This window comes from Falco rusticolus, chromosome 6 (genome assembly GCF_015220075.1).
Source record: "Falco rusticolus isolate bFalRus1 chromosome 6, bFalRus1.pri, whole genome shotgun sequence".
Classification (NCBI taxonomy): Eukaryota; Metazoa; Chordata; class Aves; order Falconiformes; family Falconidae; genus Falco; species Falco rusticolus.
Window position 1 is genome coordinate 46,222,155 of NC_051192.1, and position 16,611 is coordinate 46,238,765.

At 42.0% G+C, this 16,611-nt stretch overlaps 1 protein-coding gene across 1 annotated transcript in view; it reads right to left on the minus strand.

Annotated features, from left to right (window-relative positions):
• Nucleotides 1–3,096: 3,096 nt before the first annotated feature.
• UST (uronyl 2-sulfotransferase) overlaps nucleotides 3,097–16,611 on the minus strand; it is a 166,385-nt gene continuing 152,870 nt past the window's right edge. The window contains exon 8 of the mRNA XM_037392589.1: nucleotides 3,097–7,163. Coding sequence (XP_037248486.1) covers nucleotides 6,880–7,163 — 284 coding nt within the window. The 3' untranslated portion in view covers nucleotides 3,097–6,879. The remainder of the gene's footprint in view (nucleotides 7,164–16,611) is intronic.

Below are 16,611 nucleotides of genomic sequence, written 5' to 3' on the forward strand. Positions count from 1 at the left end.
TCCCCAGAAGCCGTAGGCAAAAGCTTTAGCAACATGTACTGTCCAGGTAAGGGAGGGACTGCAAGGAGATGAGGGGAAAGCGCCAGATCTCTCAGCCGAGAGGCGTATAGCCCTGTCTGATAGCCAGAGAAGCTTTCTGGTTTATGGATACGCCAGACAAAACCAACTACTTGGTGAACTGAGCGAGAACTGTCTTTTCACTCTGTGTTGGTGTTGGCTGCTGAACAGTAAGGCACCACTTCATGTTCTGGTTTTCTAAGCACTGTGGGAAACCAAAGGAAAACACAGCTTAGCCTACATACATGAACACAGGTTTGATGACTTTTCAGGTAGGCTACAAGCGCCACACATTGCACGAGATAACGTGACCATACTCTTGTGAACAGCTTAATTTACAAGATGTGACTTCAGATACCCATCCATCTGCTTATCTGTTCTTACTGCTACAGGACCACTTTTCCCAACCACAAAGTTACCTTACAGCTACAGCATTTCTGGTGTTTGTCATGCAACTAAACACGTAAGACTAGGAATTAATCTTTGTCCCAAAAGGACATAAATGGTCCACTCAAGGGCTAAAAATTCATTTGTATTTAGACAGTTACCCGAGAAGTCTGCAGATTTAAAGAAAAGATAAGGGGAGAGAACTCCACGTAACTGAAATTTTCCATGGTACTTGTTCTGCCTTCTAAAATCTAGGACTGATTTTAAAGCAGGAAAGAAAGTTCAAGGATTAAGACACTTGGCTAAATTATAATCAGTGTTTTTTCACAACCTTCCAGTGTGACATTGGGAATATCACTTACCCACTTGCTGTATCCATTCCCAGTGTATGAAATGGGGATAACAGCACTTCTTTACCTCCACTGTGGATCAAAAGGATAAAGATATTAATAATTTTCCAAGATGTTCAGACAAGATGGTTAGTGAAGAAATACCCTACACAGATTGACCTTGGGAAATACACAAAATACGGCCTATGGTTTGTTCAAACACCAACAAATGGAAAAAATGAAGATGGAAAAAGCTCACAGCTCTTCAGTGAAGCACAGGTGCCTCATTGCTGCTTCATCTAGCACATCTCTTCAGAATGATCTTGGGAATCTTTTTTGGGGGGAATCAGACTAACGACTATAGTTGACTTCCCCTCCCTGAGCTCACCACCACACAAACTAGATCAGAGACTTCAAGAAGAGGAACTCCTGTGTGCTTTGTGAAGCCATACCCTGGATGTCTGTTGTGCCTGCCACGGGCTGTAACCACCTTCCTTTCTTTCCTGCACCCAAACTGGAGACGATCATGAATTCAAAACTGGGAGATGCAACTGGCCTTTGCTACCTGACAACACTTCTGTGAGCCCCGAGATCTAAAGTCTCCTGTACCATCCTGGCCTGGTAAACTCCAGGAATATTTTCACTTGTGGCACAGTAACTAAATATTACTCTGCTTGTTAGCAGATCCACTGCACCGAGATGGATTAATTTCACTCAGGTCATTACTTGCACTCCTCCTGGAGAGAGGTTTGCTGAAGGATCAAGTCTATGTCTCAGATCAGCTCCTGCACATCAGACATAGGTATAGGCTGTGTGCTTATACTCTCCCAGGTTTCTGAGGTAGAGTGGCAATTTGGAAGTGTATAGAGAAAGACAAAAATTTGCTGCCTTAATACAAATCACAAACGTGAAGCAGCATTTGTTTTTGAAGCATGGTCTCAAGTTTTGCAGATGAGCCAAAGCCCTAAAGAGAGTGAGCAGTTTGTGTAACATTTCTGCTAGGTGCTCTGTATGATCCTAGTGTTCAGACCATTATGCTTAACCCTGAACAGCATTGCCTCCATGTATTCACATTAATCTCTACTGTTCACAGCATCAGTTCCCCTGCGGTGTAGCAGGATTCTTTGCCATCAGCCTTTTTGCCCATTGGATCTGAAGAACGGAACAGAAGGATAGCAAAGGTTTGCATAAAGCACACTCCTACCAGCCCTGGCTGACAGCAGTGTTATTAACCTACCCCTTCAGCCACAACCAGTTAAGCACAAAACAAGCCTTGCACTCTTCCTTTACATACTGAGAAAAGGAAATCCCCATGGTCATATTCAAAATCCACATCCAAGTATACCGCTGGTCAAATCTTACCATCTTACGATATCTGAAAGGCTCAATGTGTACGTGCAGAAAACCTTCCCCCTTCCCCCATCCCCAGAACAACCTTCCACTCCACCTCCTGGCTCTTCCAGTATGACAGCATCAGACGCTGGTGCTGGGACACAACTATTACGGTGTGCCGGTGCTTCCATTACACACACCTATTTTCTAAAGCTTACAACTGAGCTTTGACACTCCCTTCACGCTGTAGCTTGGCATGCAATTCCACTTCTGCGCAAACTGAAAAAAAAAGTATGACAGTTTTTCAGTTGTGAGACATCAGCAACTGATTTATGCTGGTTGAGATTTAACTTCTGACCTTCAAAATAAGATCCTTTCCATCCACTTGAACATGTTGCAGGGGATTTTTTCGCCCTCCAATAGCCATTTCTCACGGAACTGCCCTCGAGCACCCTTCACACCGTACCTGCGGGCACCTAAGCAGAGCCTGGCTTTGCAAACACTCTCTTGGGACAGGCTGCAAAAAGTGGTCGTGGTGATCCCAACACCACCGGACAGGCACTTCCAAGGCTTGGTAACACCCTTCTTGTTTTTCCCGTGGAGTCTGTGTATAGAGGTCTACATGTAACAACGCTCAGTTCTTTTCTCTGGTCCTGGCTTATGCAAGCAGATTGATCAACAGTGTTTTACATGTTTGCTGAACTCTGCAATAAAGGCCGATTCCTTAAAAATAAAACAGAAGGAATGCTGTGGTATTGTATTACAGTATTCCAGCTCTCAAAAATGTTGCTGTGTTGTTTTAGGCCACGGTCTAATGTCACAGATGTTCCCTTTCTTAAAATGGAAGGAAAGATCAGAGAACCATTACCCTTAACTGGGAATCACAGACCTTTATTTTTTTTAGATGACGTAGAGTTTTATTCTTTGGTGGACTATGTTTTTTTGTTTGATAAGAGGACCCAAGTTGGCATGCAGTTTGTAAGCCAAAAAATCCACTTTACATGAAATATTTTTATTACATCAAGTATTGAAAGGAGGAAGAATTCATTGTCTGGAATGCACAGATCTGTTCTCCAGTGTTTAAAATTTGTGATTTTGTTTGTATCTTTATGATACTACATACCATTCTATATTATAACATTCAAACAATTCATCAAAGGTCCAATGATAAAGAATTGCAAAGGAACTGAAATGCTTCAAATACACCATCAATTTTACATACCTTCAGTTCTGCCGAGCTACTTCTCCACATTTAAGTAGAGAACACTTCAGATACTCAGACTTAGCCTTGTATCATCAGCGCAGTTTATGTGGAAAAGAAGTAAATTAAACAGGAACAAAACCCCGCACCATTTGTCACTGTCACTTGGAACTTAAGACTAAAATTTATTTTTTTCCAGAATCCTGCATTTTAACAATGGTTGATTCTCTCTTTAGTGTTAAAGCACTGATGTTTCACTTGCATTACAGCATCACTCTGGACTACTGGAGCTTTTACGCCTGGCCATCGAATACCACGTCTAGTAAAATGCAGCGTATGGGGACCAAGCTGTTTTTCTCCTGGATAAAACTTCTTTTTACTTCGCAGCCACAAAGCACACGAGACAAGGTACTTCAGGGTACTTACTGCACATCTCAGGTGAGTAAAATAATTCTGACTTGACTCTCACACCTCCAGACCGTTCAGGACATAGAATAACCCAGGAACAACCTGCCCCCACCTCGCTGCTCAAGTATGAGTAGCAGGTGATAAGCTGTGCCATATCCAGCCCTGCTCTGCTAGGTGCAACTCCGTCCTCTTACCTACAGCCACTGTACCCAGGCAAGAAAACTAGCGTAAGCAAGCGGGCTATGGTGCTAGGAAGAAATGCACAAGTTTTATTTTTAAACATCACTGGACTGAAAAATAAAGAGTCATATGGCTTATTTCTATTTCAGGAGATGGTAGCGAATAAGTTAAAGAATATTTCATCCCAAAACATACGTTGCTTTCATTTATAGCTAAGCTAATGTACACATATGTTTTCTTATTTTCATACATGTCAAGCACCCGCCTTTTTCCCCCCACAAAGATTTACAAGCACATGCATGGCACTTCCTACAAAGCTGTCGTGGGCTAAAGGCTTACAAACAATGATTTTCTTTTTGGAATAAGAAATATTCATCAGATCAAAATATAACCACTTAAATCAATTTCTTCCTGAGCAACTTAGAATTTGGAATGTGCTGAAAAGTTTCAATAAATAAGTCAAAGATTAACCGGCTTAAAATGTACCTTTTAACAATTAAGTAAAATATATTTCATGACAGACAAACAGGCCATAGGACCAGGAATCTTAGATGCTATGTGGCAGATAAATGTATGAAGTACCATTCAAGGAAGAGAGGCCAGGTTGATTGTTACAAAAAATACAACATTAAAACCTAGCGCGTAAATCATTAAACAGGTTTTGTATTTAGGTTATAAGTAGTGATGGCTGAAGATACCATTAAATAAACAGATAAAAATAGACTTTATGGTAAACGGCAGTGAACTTGCAGGAAGGGTGAATGTGTTACGTGACTGATTATTCTGTTACAACACTGGCAAAAAGGATTCAAACAGAATTTCAGGAAAGCGAGAATATTAGTTTTCTTTCCAATATATAACAACTCCACAGTGTGTAAACTAATCATTACTCTTTCAATGTAATTTCATAGAAACCACTTAAAATATACAATGCAGCAGATTCATATTTTAGCTAATATGTTAGTTGTTATCTGTGCCATTTTCAGCTTTCTTTAACATGATCCCTCGTGGCAGCGCATTGCTACCACTAACCTGGGACGTTAATAACGAGAACAGAATCTTCTATGTATTATTTTCTGTAATTTACAAGCATCTTGTCTTAACATGAGTGCACTCCTTTATTTTTGTTTTCTGCGTGTAGGTACAGTAAAGACTGACTGGTGATGGAGATGGGCCATAATGTTTACTGGCTCTCAGCAGGCTCGTGGAAGAGGAAACCCTTGGAAAGCAAATTCGAGCTTAGTCCGAGTTTATATGCCTTGTCCATCACAAAATAACTTTTGCTTGTTATTGCAAACTGAAGTATGACCTTGCAGACAGCAGACACACTGCTGAGGCAGCCATAGAATAGGAAGAAAAATTGCCCGGTAGGTATTTGAGAAATGACGTGAGTTGGACAGAGGTGCATTGCCGCTAAAGTGTTGCTGGGACTCATCCTGGCAAGGAGCTGCAGCTCCTTGGCCCTGCTTCTTTCCTGTGCTCTAGGACAGGAATTAATTGCTATTATCCTCCAGTAGTCCACCTTGCTCTGGCAACAACAGTGTGCAAGAGGCCAAGGCCTCATCAAGACCCCCCAGATCACCCTTAATCTGCTACGGAGCAGATGGCCAAATAGCTCTGCCCATCGCTGCCTGCAGGTCTGTCACTTCCGCACCACCAGTCCCGGCAGGCTGTTGAATAGCTGGCAAGCCTGCATGTCACAGGGAACCCTGGGGACACACACCTTGCAGACACACCATGTCATGAGCTGGAGCTATTCCTTTCCCCTCCCAGCCTCCACCCATCCCCTTTCTAGTGTTTGCTGAGAATGTAGTGATTAACAAGGGCAACTTTCACAGTGACTCTCTTAACAATGCATCACTGAATCAGCTTTGGTTTCACAGAGCATACCTGCTTCTCTTTGTTTAATCATTCAAAAATATTTCAACTAAAGAAGTCGTGTATGTCCATATTGTTAATTTTACTTTTAGCCACGCTAGAAGCGGGTGTCTGCTGTTTGCATTAGTAGGGCAGCTGCATTCAGCTTCAGATGTGAACAACTAAATTCTGCAATTGCAGAAATACTGATCATGCTTCATAGGAGTTCCCGATCATGGAAGTTTAACGAGTAACTTTTTCTGTATCTCTTTGGATTTGTGACCTATAAGAATAAAAATCTAAAAACAACCTTCCTGAACATAAAAACTGCATGCTGCACTTTTTCCTTCAGTGTTTAATAGAAACATACTCAACTGCATAAGCAAAACTCTTACCATTGAGGTAACCCTGCCTTGCACTTTTCATCTGTTGTTGCCATTCACTGACCTGGTAACTTTTTCCACTCTAGAAGGGTTTACCGCAAACATCTTGTTCCTATAACTTGCCTTAAGTCCACTAATATTAATTTGCTAGAATAGCAGCCTCACTCCTCCCACACACGATAATTCAGAAGCCATTATGAGCCCCTTTCTGAGCCTGCTATCCTTGGATGTGCACAGACACGGCGATGGCTCTGACAGTACCAGCAGGATACTGGTGTGCTCTGGGCAGAAAGAGGCACCTTTCCCAAATGGCTCACCGTCTGTAGTTCACACTGCCGTAGTTAGTGCCACAGTGTTATGCAATAAACACTTGTTTCTGGAGAAAAAGAGATGAGAGTCTGTAAAATTTACTTTTCAAGACTGTCTAATCTATTCTTCTATGTTTTGCAGGTTCCCAGAGGACTATTTTTTACTCCAAAAGTTATTTTGTGATAGACAGTAGATACTTCTCTCTTGAACTATGCTATAGCAAGGACGCTATAGAGTCAACATCGTATAATGAATCAAACCTGCAAAACCAGGTATCTCCTGATGGCCTCAGCATGTGGGAATGGTTTCTTCTGTTCCGTTTCAAATGCTGCTGCGCATAACATAGTTCCTTAAGGAAATACTTTTAATAATAATTAAAAAAATCTTAAGAAAGCTGCAGGGGTCACCAGAAGAGAAAGGATAGCTCTTCCATCCATCACCTTTTATAGATATCCTCTAGCCACTTTTCGTCATCTTCTTCCTCATCGTCTATCGGTTCCTCTGTTTCCAGGGGAGAAGGAATAAAGAACTCGGGTCTGGGACGTGGTTTCCTGATAGGAGACTTCAGTCCAAACTTGCGCTTTAGCAGGTGGAACTGTTCTTTGACATAGTAATAAAACTCATATTCATATCTCATGCGCTGGTAGAGGATCTGTATTGCTTCTGGAGAGGGGACGGTCTTTTTCACTGTCACAGTCAGATTGCCAAGTTTCCTATGTTCTGTAAAGAAACACCAAAAACAAGCAACATGGTGGGTGCTCGTTAATGAGATCAGACCTAAACTTTCTTTTTTTTTTAAAAAAAAAGATTAAGGCATGGCCTTACCTATGTAATTTCCTATGTGGCATACTACATCACGTCCCAGTTGTGCTTTATTATTGTTCAAATCTAAACAGGTACTTAACGAGCTGAATCCATCTCATGCTAACAATGGAGCATTGTTGGCATCACCACATGACACCCCAAGACTGACTGTGCCTGCTGACTCTCTCATCCTGTTATACCTGTTAATTATAGATTCATCTTCCTGTTGTGCCCTGGAATTGGAAGATTTCAGTATGCTTTTCTTCACCTGACTTTTTTACAACTTTTGCTTTGGTAAACTGAAATAGAATCACCTTTATTGTTGATAAAAAATTAGAGCTACTAACAAAAATATTGAATTGCCTCTTTGTCTCCTCTCTCAACAGATTATTGTACCACCGGAGATTAATGTATTTGAACAAGGCATAAAGCAAACACTCAAGGCAATCATTTTGCTGTTTTCTACCAGATGGCAACTGGCTGTCAAAGCATCCTAAGTATTTTCTTCTTCTCCAAGACAGAAATGTAACTGAAAATGAGCTGTGAAAAACAGAACAGAAAAAGCTGAAAGTACTGACCTGTAGCATCACTGCAACCCCCCTAACAACCGCAACTTTCTTTAGAAGTAGTGATGAATGTTACACTGATGAACTAGTAGCTTCTATAATCAAGTTTTCTGAAAGCTAGGGCTCCAATCCAGTAAGCCTTAGGTGTTACTCTGAGAGAGCGTGGTGCCCATGGACATGACTGTAATAGCCTCAGAGTACACCTGGGTCCAGACATGGCAAGATGAACCGTCTTGCATAAAAGCAAGGAGATGCCCGTTAGACAATAGCAAAAAACCTGTTTAATTCCAAGGATGGTTAGGCACTGCAGTACAGCACACAAGTTACAAAACCTGTATCTCTGGAGGATTTTAAGAGCAGATTAATTGATTCTCTCCTGAGGGAAGCCATTTGACTAGGGGACATCTGAAGGCCATTTTCCATGACTATAAAGCCAACAGACTAATTTTAATCTTGTCAGTCCTTACCTCACTTCCTTGCTCTTTGCTACAACAGCAAGGTCTGCATGAGAACTGGTTGGTTTGTTTGTTTTTGTTCCAGGATAATGTCTTGGCTTCTGCTGCTCATTCTTTCCTTAGTATTTATATCCTTTATTTGCATTGCCTCAAATGCCAAACAGAAATCCCTATATTCCACTTGACTACATACATGAACTGTTGCAGTGAAGAAGAGCTGGATTTTGATATGGAAACCTAATTCTTATTGTCAGACATTGCTTCAGGTTGGAGGAATTCTAAAGGGTCAGGCTATGAAGCACAGCAAAGAAAAACCTTACAAGAAGGAAGCAGACAACAAAGAACATTTCATGTTTCTAATTGCGTCCCAGTGGCAGTGACCACTCTTACTTCCAGATGGAGATCCTAAATCAAAATAGGATTTTATCAAGGGCAGAGTTTTGCTCACATGAGCAGTCCTAACTGGGGTCTTCTGAAGCACTTGCCAGCAAAGCTAAACACATGCTTCACAGCTCTACAGATAAACAGGGCTTCACAATCGCTTACAGGTAAGACTAAGCAATGGATTGATGGTTCCTAGTATTCCACAAGCAATATGCTCACCCAAAAGAAGTAACGAAGAGAAAGTTTTTAGAGCAGAGAGGAATTTTAAGCAAAGGCAAACCCATTTATTTCAAGAGGTAATAAAAGATTAGTAAGTCCAGCTAGCAAACACACCAGCAATGATCTTTAGACAAAAAGTTGGTATTTGCAAGATTTTACATCTTGAAAAGTACAACAGAAGGGCAGAGCACAGCTATGTGAACATGAACTGCCTTCTATAAATTCTAAAAGATTAATGTTCATATAGCTTATGATATCCAGACAAATAAACAGATACTAATTTTCAGACAATGGACGCACATTTTCCTACTTCAGAGTAAAGGAATTAAAGAAAAACAGCCGAGAACTATTCATTTTAATAATACTACATGAGACAGCAAGTGCTGCTGCTGAGCTGGACATTCTCATATTCATTTGACTACATTGCATCACGCACATCTGGTACAGGAGAAAAAAGTTGTATCTGAAAGAGGTATTCTCCCTCTCAGTTTTGCTTACCAGTTACAGCAGGGTAATTTGAAACGTAGAAAGAATGGTTTTCATTAGCTGGTAACAATTAAAATATGCTGTTCTGTAATGAAATAGAGCTTTTACACCAAACTTCATAATTCTTTACACTGAAGTCTTGTCTCTACTCATATATATATATAAGTAATTCAACAACTTCATAGAGTTCTTTGTTAATTACACTGATGTATGGTGATGTATGCTCTATAGTTACTGACTATTCACAGTTTATCAATTTGCATAGTTCTATTTAGATAGGAGTAAAATGATTATAATATAAAAAACTGAATTAAAGAAGCAATCTTTAATGTGCTGTCTAGCTAAGAAAAGGTACAGAGGAAGGATCATGAAACGCTTGCATTTAAAATAGATATTAGCATAGAAAGCACTACCTGTAGCTAGTGAAGGGCGTGAAATATTTTTGCTGAAAATATTTGGGCTCCCCAAGAGCTTACTCTCTCTCTATACCCATAGACTGGAATAGACTAAGAAATGTCTCATCTTTTTAAAGATTCCCAGTCAGTTGTTCAAGTTGCCGTTGGTGGGTATTAGATGACTACACTCCAGGAAGGACACTGTACTCAGTCTGTCCGCGGGTGAGAAGGCAAACGCTCCCTTATGATTATTGAACACTTCAAGACATTCCTCTTTCTGGCACTTAGCTGGTAGCTCCCGCCAGCTCTGCAGTCTGGTTTTCTTTACAAACTCAGCAGCAAATATACACTACTAAATATTGCACTTATTAAGCTTAAGCCTTTATACTGCTTGCCAACTTCATTTTTATTTTACATAGGTTATTTCTGTTACAGAAAACTCCATTTACGTCGCTGGAAAAAGCTCTTTACTTATATGATCCCTCCAGGACTTTAAGCAGGAAAAGCCACTTCTTACAGCTCCAGCTCTCTTCGGTGGCTGCTCCTCCCAGCAGAGAGAGGCACTTGTGTTCAGCCCAGGAGTGCTGCCAAGGATGACAAGGTGAAAAGCACTGGACTGTTTTCCTGGGGGGTTGGTGGTCAGTGTGGGGCAGGACCAGCCAGAGGGGTGGTGTGCCAGGCAGGGAGCAGCCTGCTGGCACCCCATCTGCCAAAGCAGCCAGGTGCTGCATGCCAGCCTCACGGTGGGCAGCCAGAAAGCAGCAAAATACACTTCTCTGAATTTGCAGCAGTCATGGCACAGGGTATTCCTGGATGTGTGCAATTCTTTGCTCTATGCACACACCTACATCTATAGATGTATGCATACAAACAGACAGAAGCAGCCACAATCTGGAAGGCTACAGGAGCAATGTAGATTTTCTGGCTTCTCTTGGTTTGCTTCACAGTATCATCATCTGCAAGTGCAGTGCATGAATAGTTGTGAGGTGCTGGTTGTCAGATGGTGCAAACAGGGGCTGAGCCTGGCTGCAGGCTCAGCCTTTCGATAAAACAAGTGAACTTTGCTTTTTTGGCACTTGAATTTTATTTAGACTGGTTTAAAATCTTAAATACTTTTAAAAGGCTCTTTAATATGAATATGAATGAAATCACAGAACTGCCCCTTGAAGTCACCTTAACCACCTCTCCTCATCATAGAAGCAAAGTGGAAAAATTAGGTAGATCTGGCTTAAAGCCAAAATAACAATCTGCATATGCTACATAAACCCAGCTGTCCCACCAAAGGACCCCCGTTTTATGACCTTTGAGACAGCTAACCATATGGAGGGCAACAAACTACACCATTTACTTTTTAGGGTTATTTTTTTTTAAACTGTGTTTGCTTTGGCATTCTTTTAAATTACGAAAAAGAACGTACTATACAGTAACCCAACCTCCCAGTGCTGCCTGCTCATGCCTTGAGTTAAGACTAAATTGGTACGCAGATATGGATGAATAAAATTAAATTCTTTTGGGTTACCAGGTGATGAATATTTACTATTACTTTCTGCACTCTCACTTTTTTTTTTTTTTCCCCAAACTAAGAAACCAGCATTACTCATTGCAGCAATCCAAACCATAGGGAAAAGTGGTTTTTATACTTTGTGGCTCAAAACCCCTTGGATTGCCATATTTAGACAAAATGATCCTAAAGGCATTCTCCACCTCAGAAGAGATTTTTGGACTGATGCTCTCTCCAGTGCCCTGCCATTTTGGTGGGTGCGATGCAGAGGCTTGCTCCCCATCACTGCTCCACTGCTGCTGGATGAAACTGCCGGGAGCCCAGCACCCTCAGGGAACTGGCAGGGAGAGGTGACCCAGTGGAGCCAGCGCAGGACTGCTGCAGGCAAGTGTAACCGTGGCCTTGCCCAGCTAATGCTTGCAGTGGAAAAACCCCACACCGAGTTCTGCTGCTCTAGGGCTGTGTGAACACGATGGCTGTCACAGATACAGCAAACTCATTTCCTGGAACTACGCGGGGAGGCCCTGCGTTTCAATCGCATGCAGCTGAGCTGCAGCACATACCTACTTCTCCGCAGTTTTAAATGGAAGTAAATGTATGTCACTGTGGTTAAATGTGACGTATGAATTGGTGAGGGCCTCTGCTTGATATGCCATTCAAGCAGTTGCTGCGGTGCTAAAACAGGGTTCTGATGGCTATGTTAGAAATGCTCTCCCCCCAGAATATCTAACCGCAGCTCAGCAGAGAATTTTCTGGCACAATTGGTCTGCTTTCCAAACTTGAAATTTCTAGCTAGGCTTTTGAAGGATTTCTGGGAAAGGATGGTTTTGGGAGAACAGATTAGACGTCGATGTGTTTGGCTTGCGTGCCGTCTTTCCAATAATCACTGGGCTGCTACTGCTTAGGAGTGCGCTGAGCCTGGGGCAGGTCCCAGGTGGGAGAAGGGACGGTGCACTGTGGCTGGGCTGCACGACTGAGCGCCTCGCCTAGGCTCACTTTGCGAAAGGAAAGCACAGACAGTAAAGAAAACCTTACAGCTGCTGACTGGGAAGGAGTGTATTAAAACCAAAAGTTGATGAAAAAGTAAGCGGTAATTTGTCCCACAGCACCTACTTGCTTTGTCTGTCTGAAACACCGTGAGTCCCAGTTACTAACCTCCTTACTTGCTAGTTTACTCTCTTCTCAGTTATTCACATCAACAAAATAAGGTGTAAGTTTTAACAATGTGTAGATAAAGATTATACACTTCTGTGCATATGGAGGACAGTTATGCTAGGCTCACTTGCAATGCTTTCTTTCTTTTAGCGTTTCTGTCTCAAATCATTGTGCCACTTTGATAACATGGAATGACATTGAAAGCACAATGGGGATTAGGAGAACTGTAGCCCACTGGCACATAGCAATGACCTGTCCCCTAAAGGTCAGATACGGAACCCTCCGAGAGGACAGCACTCCAGGGGTCATGGAAACACCTAGAACTCCAGAGACTGCAATCCTAGGCAAATCAGACATCCTATTTATCAAACAGGAATCTTGGAAGCAAATACACCAGACTGTAATTAGCACAGATGCTGCAAAATGATGGCCACCAGTGACAGAGACTGAACTAGATGAGACAGTTACAACAATGCTCTTTCTTCTTTCTTACACTACAATGATTAAGGAAACCAGAGGGAAGAATGTCACTGTTAACCTCATATAATTCCATTATTAACATTAACATGGACAAAATGCAGGGAGCTCAAAGAATGATAACCTGGCAGAGAAAAATGAAGGGATGCCAAAACAGAGATTAGACAGGAAGATCTCACAGAGATAATCTGAAAAACACATCATCAAACAACTACTAATGCTCAAGGATGTAAACACCAAGGAGGTATGGCACAAAACCAGAACAAGGAAGAAACATGAAAGAAAAAAAAAAAGAATAATATTAGGTCTGTGGCACACAAAGTACTCATGTTAGAAGTACTTTGGGCCAATAAGGCTGAAAATAAACATCTTCCTACAGTATGAAAGTAACATATTTTGGGAATATATTGCAGAGGTCAACACTGCACTGGTCTGGCTGTCAGCTGGACAATGTAACAGTGATACGCGTTCAATAGAGCTCTGAAATACTACTCCAGCTATTAAAGGAATTATATCACTATTATGAAACACTTGCCTTACAACACACTCAGCAAAGCAAATATATAACTTTCTCCATACTCTGTAAACATCTACCACTCTCTGAGGTCTCTTCTCCAGCCGGTAAGTATTTATCATTAAATGTCCAGCTCTCCTCTTGGAAACTTCACAGTGTTATGCCTTTGCTCCTACCAGTTCCGAGCTGTGGATCCAACAACGTGGATTTCCAGCTGCAAGGGATACCTCAGCCAACCCTCCTGTCCCACACACTGCCTCTGCTGCTGCCTCAGTCTGGAAACATGCTGTATCTTACATGTGGTCAAGTAGCAAATCTCAACAGGATCTTCTAAGAGACTCCTTTACTTGGTGTACTTTAATGTTGCATTCCCAGCTAAGGTAAGCTAACACAGAAGGAAAAAAACAAAAGCTGAAAATTAACCCACATTGGTAGAGCGAAAAGGCAGATTCTTATGAAAATGTGGTCAGGTACTTTTATTGCTGTTAAGCAACTTCTAAGTTGAACTAGACAGAGTTGGAGGTGCCAAAACCAAAGTTATCTGCAGAGGAAATGCCAGGATTGTCTAGTTTGAGTTGCCGAAAGAATTACTATGGTCGCAGTTTGTATGCAATTTCTAATGTATCTTTTATAGCTGTACAAGTATTATTGAACAGATCCAGTCAAATCTGGATCTGACTTCAAAAACAGGTTCTTACACATTGCTTGTGAACAGTGTTGCATAGTAGGTTACGCAGATACTAGCATTATTACTTTTTTACAGAGAGAAGATAAAGTTGCAGTGATCGAGACAAATTTCAGCCATGCTCACGAGCAGGAAAAGCTTCACCACAGGTATGTTACGCGGAAAATCTGCAGAGATACAGCCAGGGACTTGAGAACCTAGAGCAGGCATCTTGCTTTGTGTTTTGAATCACAGGAGACTGCTGTTTATGATTTTTGTCCACAGAAAGGAAGCGATGGAAAAAGCATTCTTCAGATGTGTAAGAGGGATGGAGCGAGGTGGAGGTGTCTTTATTTCCATATATAGTACTGATGAGTGCAACACTGGCACAGAGTATCCAGTTTTGTAATCACATCCTAAATTAGACAGGGTATGAAAACAGCCTCAGAATGAACACTGGGGTTGGAAGGGACACTTCAGAGAAAGATGATAAGTTCATTTTGGTCAGCTTACAAAAAAAAAAAAAGAAGATTGAGAGGTGACTTATTTACAGAATCTGCATATTTTCATGGTGAGACAACTATGGATGCTGAAGGGTTGGAAGCAGAAACCAGAGAAACGCGGACTGCAAGTAAGGCACAGCTTTTTAAAGTGGTGAAGGTGACTAATCACTAGAACAAAACAAAAGACAAAAGACAAAAAAAAGAAGAGTTGATTTGCTATCACTTGATAGTTCTGCATCAACACTGGATAACTTAACCAACTCCAGTTACTGATGTCTGTGCAGAAGTAAGAGAAACTGTGTGGTGCCTGTAGCACACAAGGAGCCAAGTTGAATGACACAATGATCCATCCAAGTCTTTCATAGATGAAGTTCCAAATGTCTTGCATGTGTCAGCTTCCAAGTCGGAAGCTCCACTTGTGAAAACCTTTTTGTCAGTGTCTTTGCGGTACCTCAGTGTGAATGTCATTTTTGGAAGATGTCTGAACACCTAGTTTGCTACCTTTCCCAGTTGTTGGCTGTTCCAAACTAGTGGTCACCACTCTGCAGTATCGGTCCCTGCAGGAATGTGAAGTAACACTACATTTTTTCAAAAGAAATTTGAGAACACAGCCTTAAATAATTATTAACCCCAAGCGCTGTCTCTTCCTGTCTTCCTAGAGCATGCGTATGACTGCTTACTGCTTTATATAAGAATAACTACTGAAATGAGAAACAAAAGCAAAAATACTAACTAGGACTAAAGTAACGGCCAATAACAAAATTTATACGCTGCCAAGGTAAAACCAGTTCTGGTACAAACCACTTCCAGTAGACAGGATGATGTACATTACTGTACAAAAGCTGCTATTAAAATGGAGGAAAAAAACCCCTGTAAGTTCTCTTCTCCCTTGTGAGAAAGTTTGCCAGTTCTAAGATTTTCTCCCAACTCCGTCTGCACAGAGACAACTGAAAGCCTTGAAATGGCTTTATTTCTTATTATTGCAAGTTACAGGCAGTCCAGAGAAAATTCTCTCTTTTTGCCCTTAGGTTCTTTTGTGTATAATGAGCGACTGAAGGCGGCCAGGGGCTGAGGCACTGGTGAAGAAGGAAGAATGCTACCAGAGCAGAAACAACACACTGTTCCTTTCAAGTTCACCCCCTCCTGGCCCACAGCCCGACTGCCTTGGCCAGCTGCCAGGCTATTGGGACAAAGGCCTCCTCCTCTGGCCAAAACCGAGGAAAAGGGTCTGTTGTTTAACACAGGCAGGCTTGTTTCAGCAAGAGAAAAAAACTAAAAAGAAGGGCAATTATATTAACTGGAAGTCCTGGGAGAGGAGAGTAATCTTCTAGTGTGGCTAATGCAATTCTCACCCCATGCTTTTCCTGGAGAGGGAATGTCTTGATTCTCTACTGCTCATGCTGGAAGACAAAGTATAATGTCTCAACAGGGCTAAGCCCTAAGGCGGCCAGGGTCTTCATGCCTCTCAAAGTTACTATGAAACAGAAACAAGAAAGTGTCTTTCCTCCTTCCAGGAAGGCCCAGGCAACCCTTCCATGCCTGCATTAACAAGCTCATGTGAAGGGTGAGCGTCTTCACTCACAAAAAGGCAGACATTTCTATGCACCTAAGCAGACCTTGAAGAGTCCCACAGATAGGTAAGTCAAACATCTAGCTCTCTCAGGACTTCACAGTGACCGAGGTTCCTGCTGCATTTCCACAGAGTCATTAAACCCAAGCCAAGGTGGATTCACACCTGGGCTTTTTGGTGTCGCTGTAGCAGAGCCTGCAGCCCTGGTTTGCGATGGGGAGCTTGGGACACGTGGGGTTCACTGCAAGTCGAGAGGTTGTGCGCCTCCCTGCAACCTCAGAGGCAGATGCTGTTGCAGAGGTTATACAGAGATGCAGTGGCTCTTCGTCCAACCTCAGCACTGCAGCAGCACAGGCAAGGGATGAAAAGGACTTGAAAAGGTAGAAGAAAATCCCTGGGTCTGGCGTGACCTGTTTGACTCCGAGCACTGAAGTGCCTGGGTGAGGTGAACTGCCTCAGAGGCTGTGTCACAAGA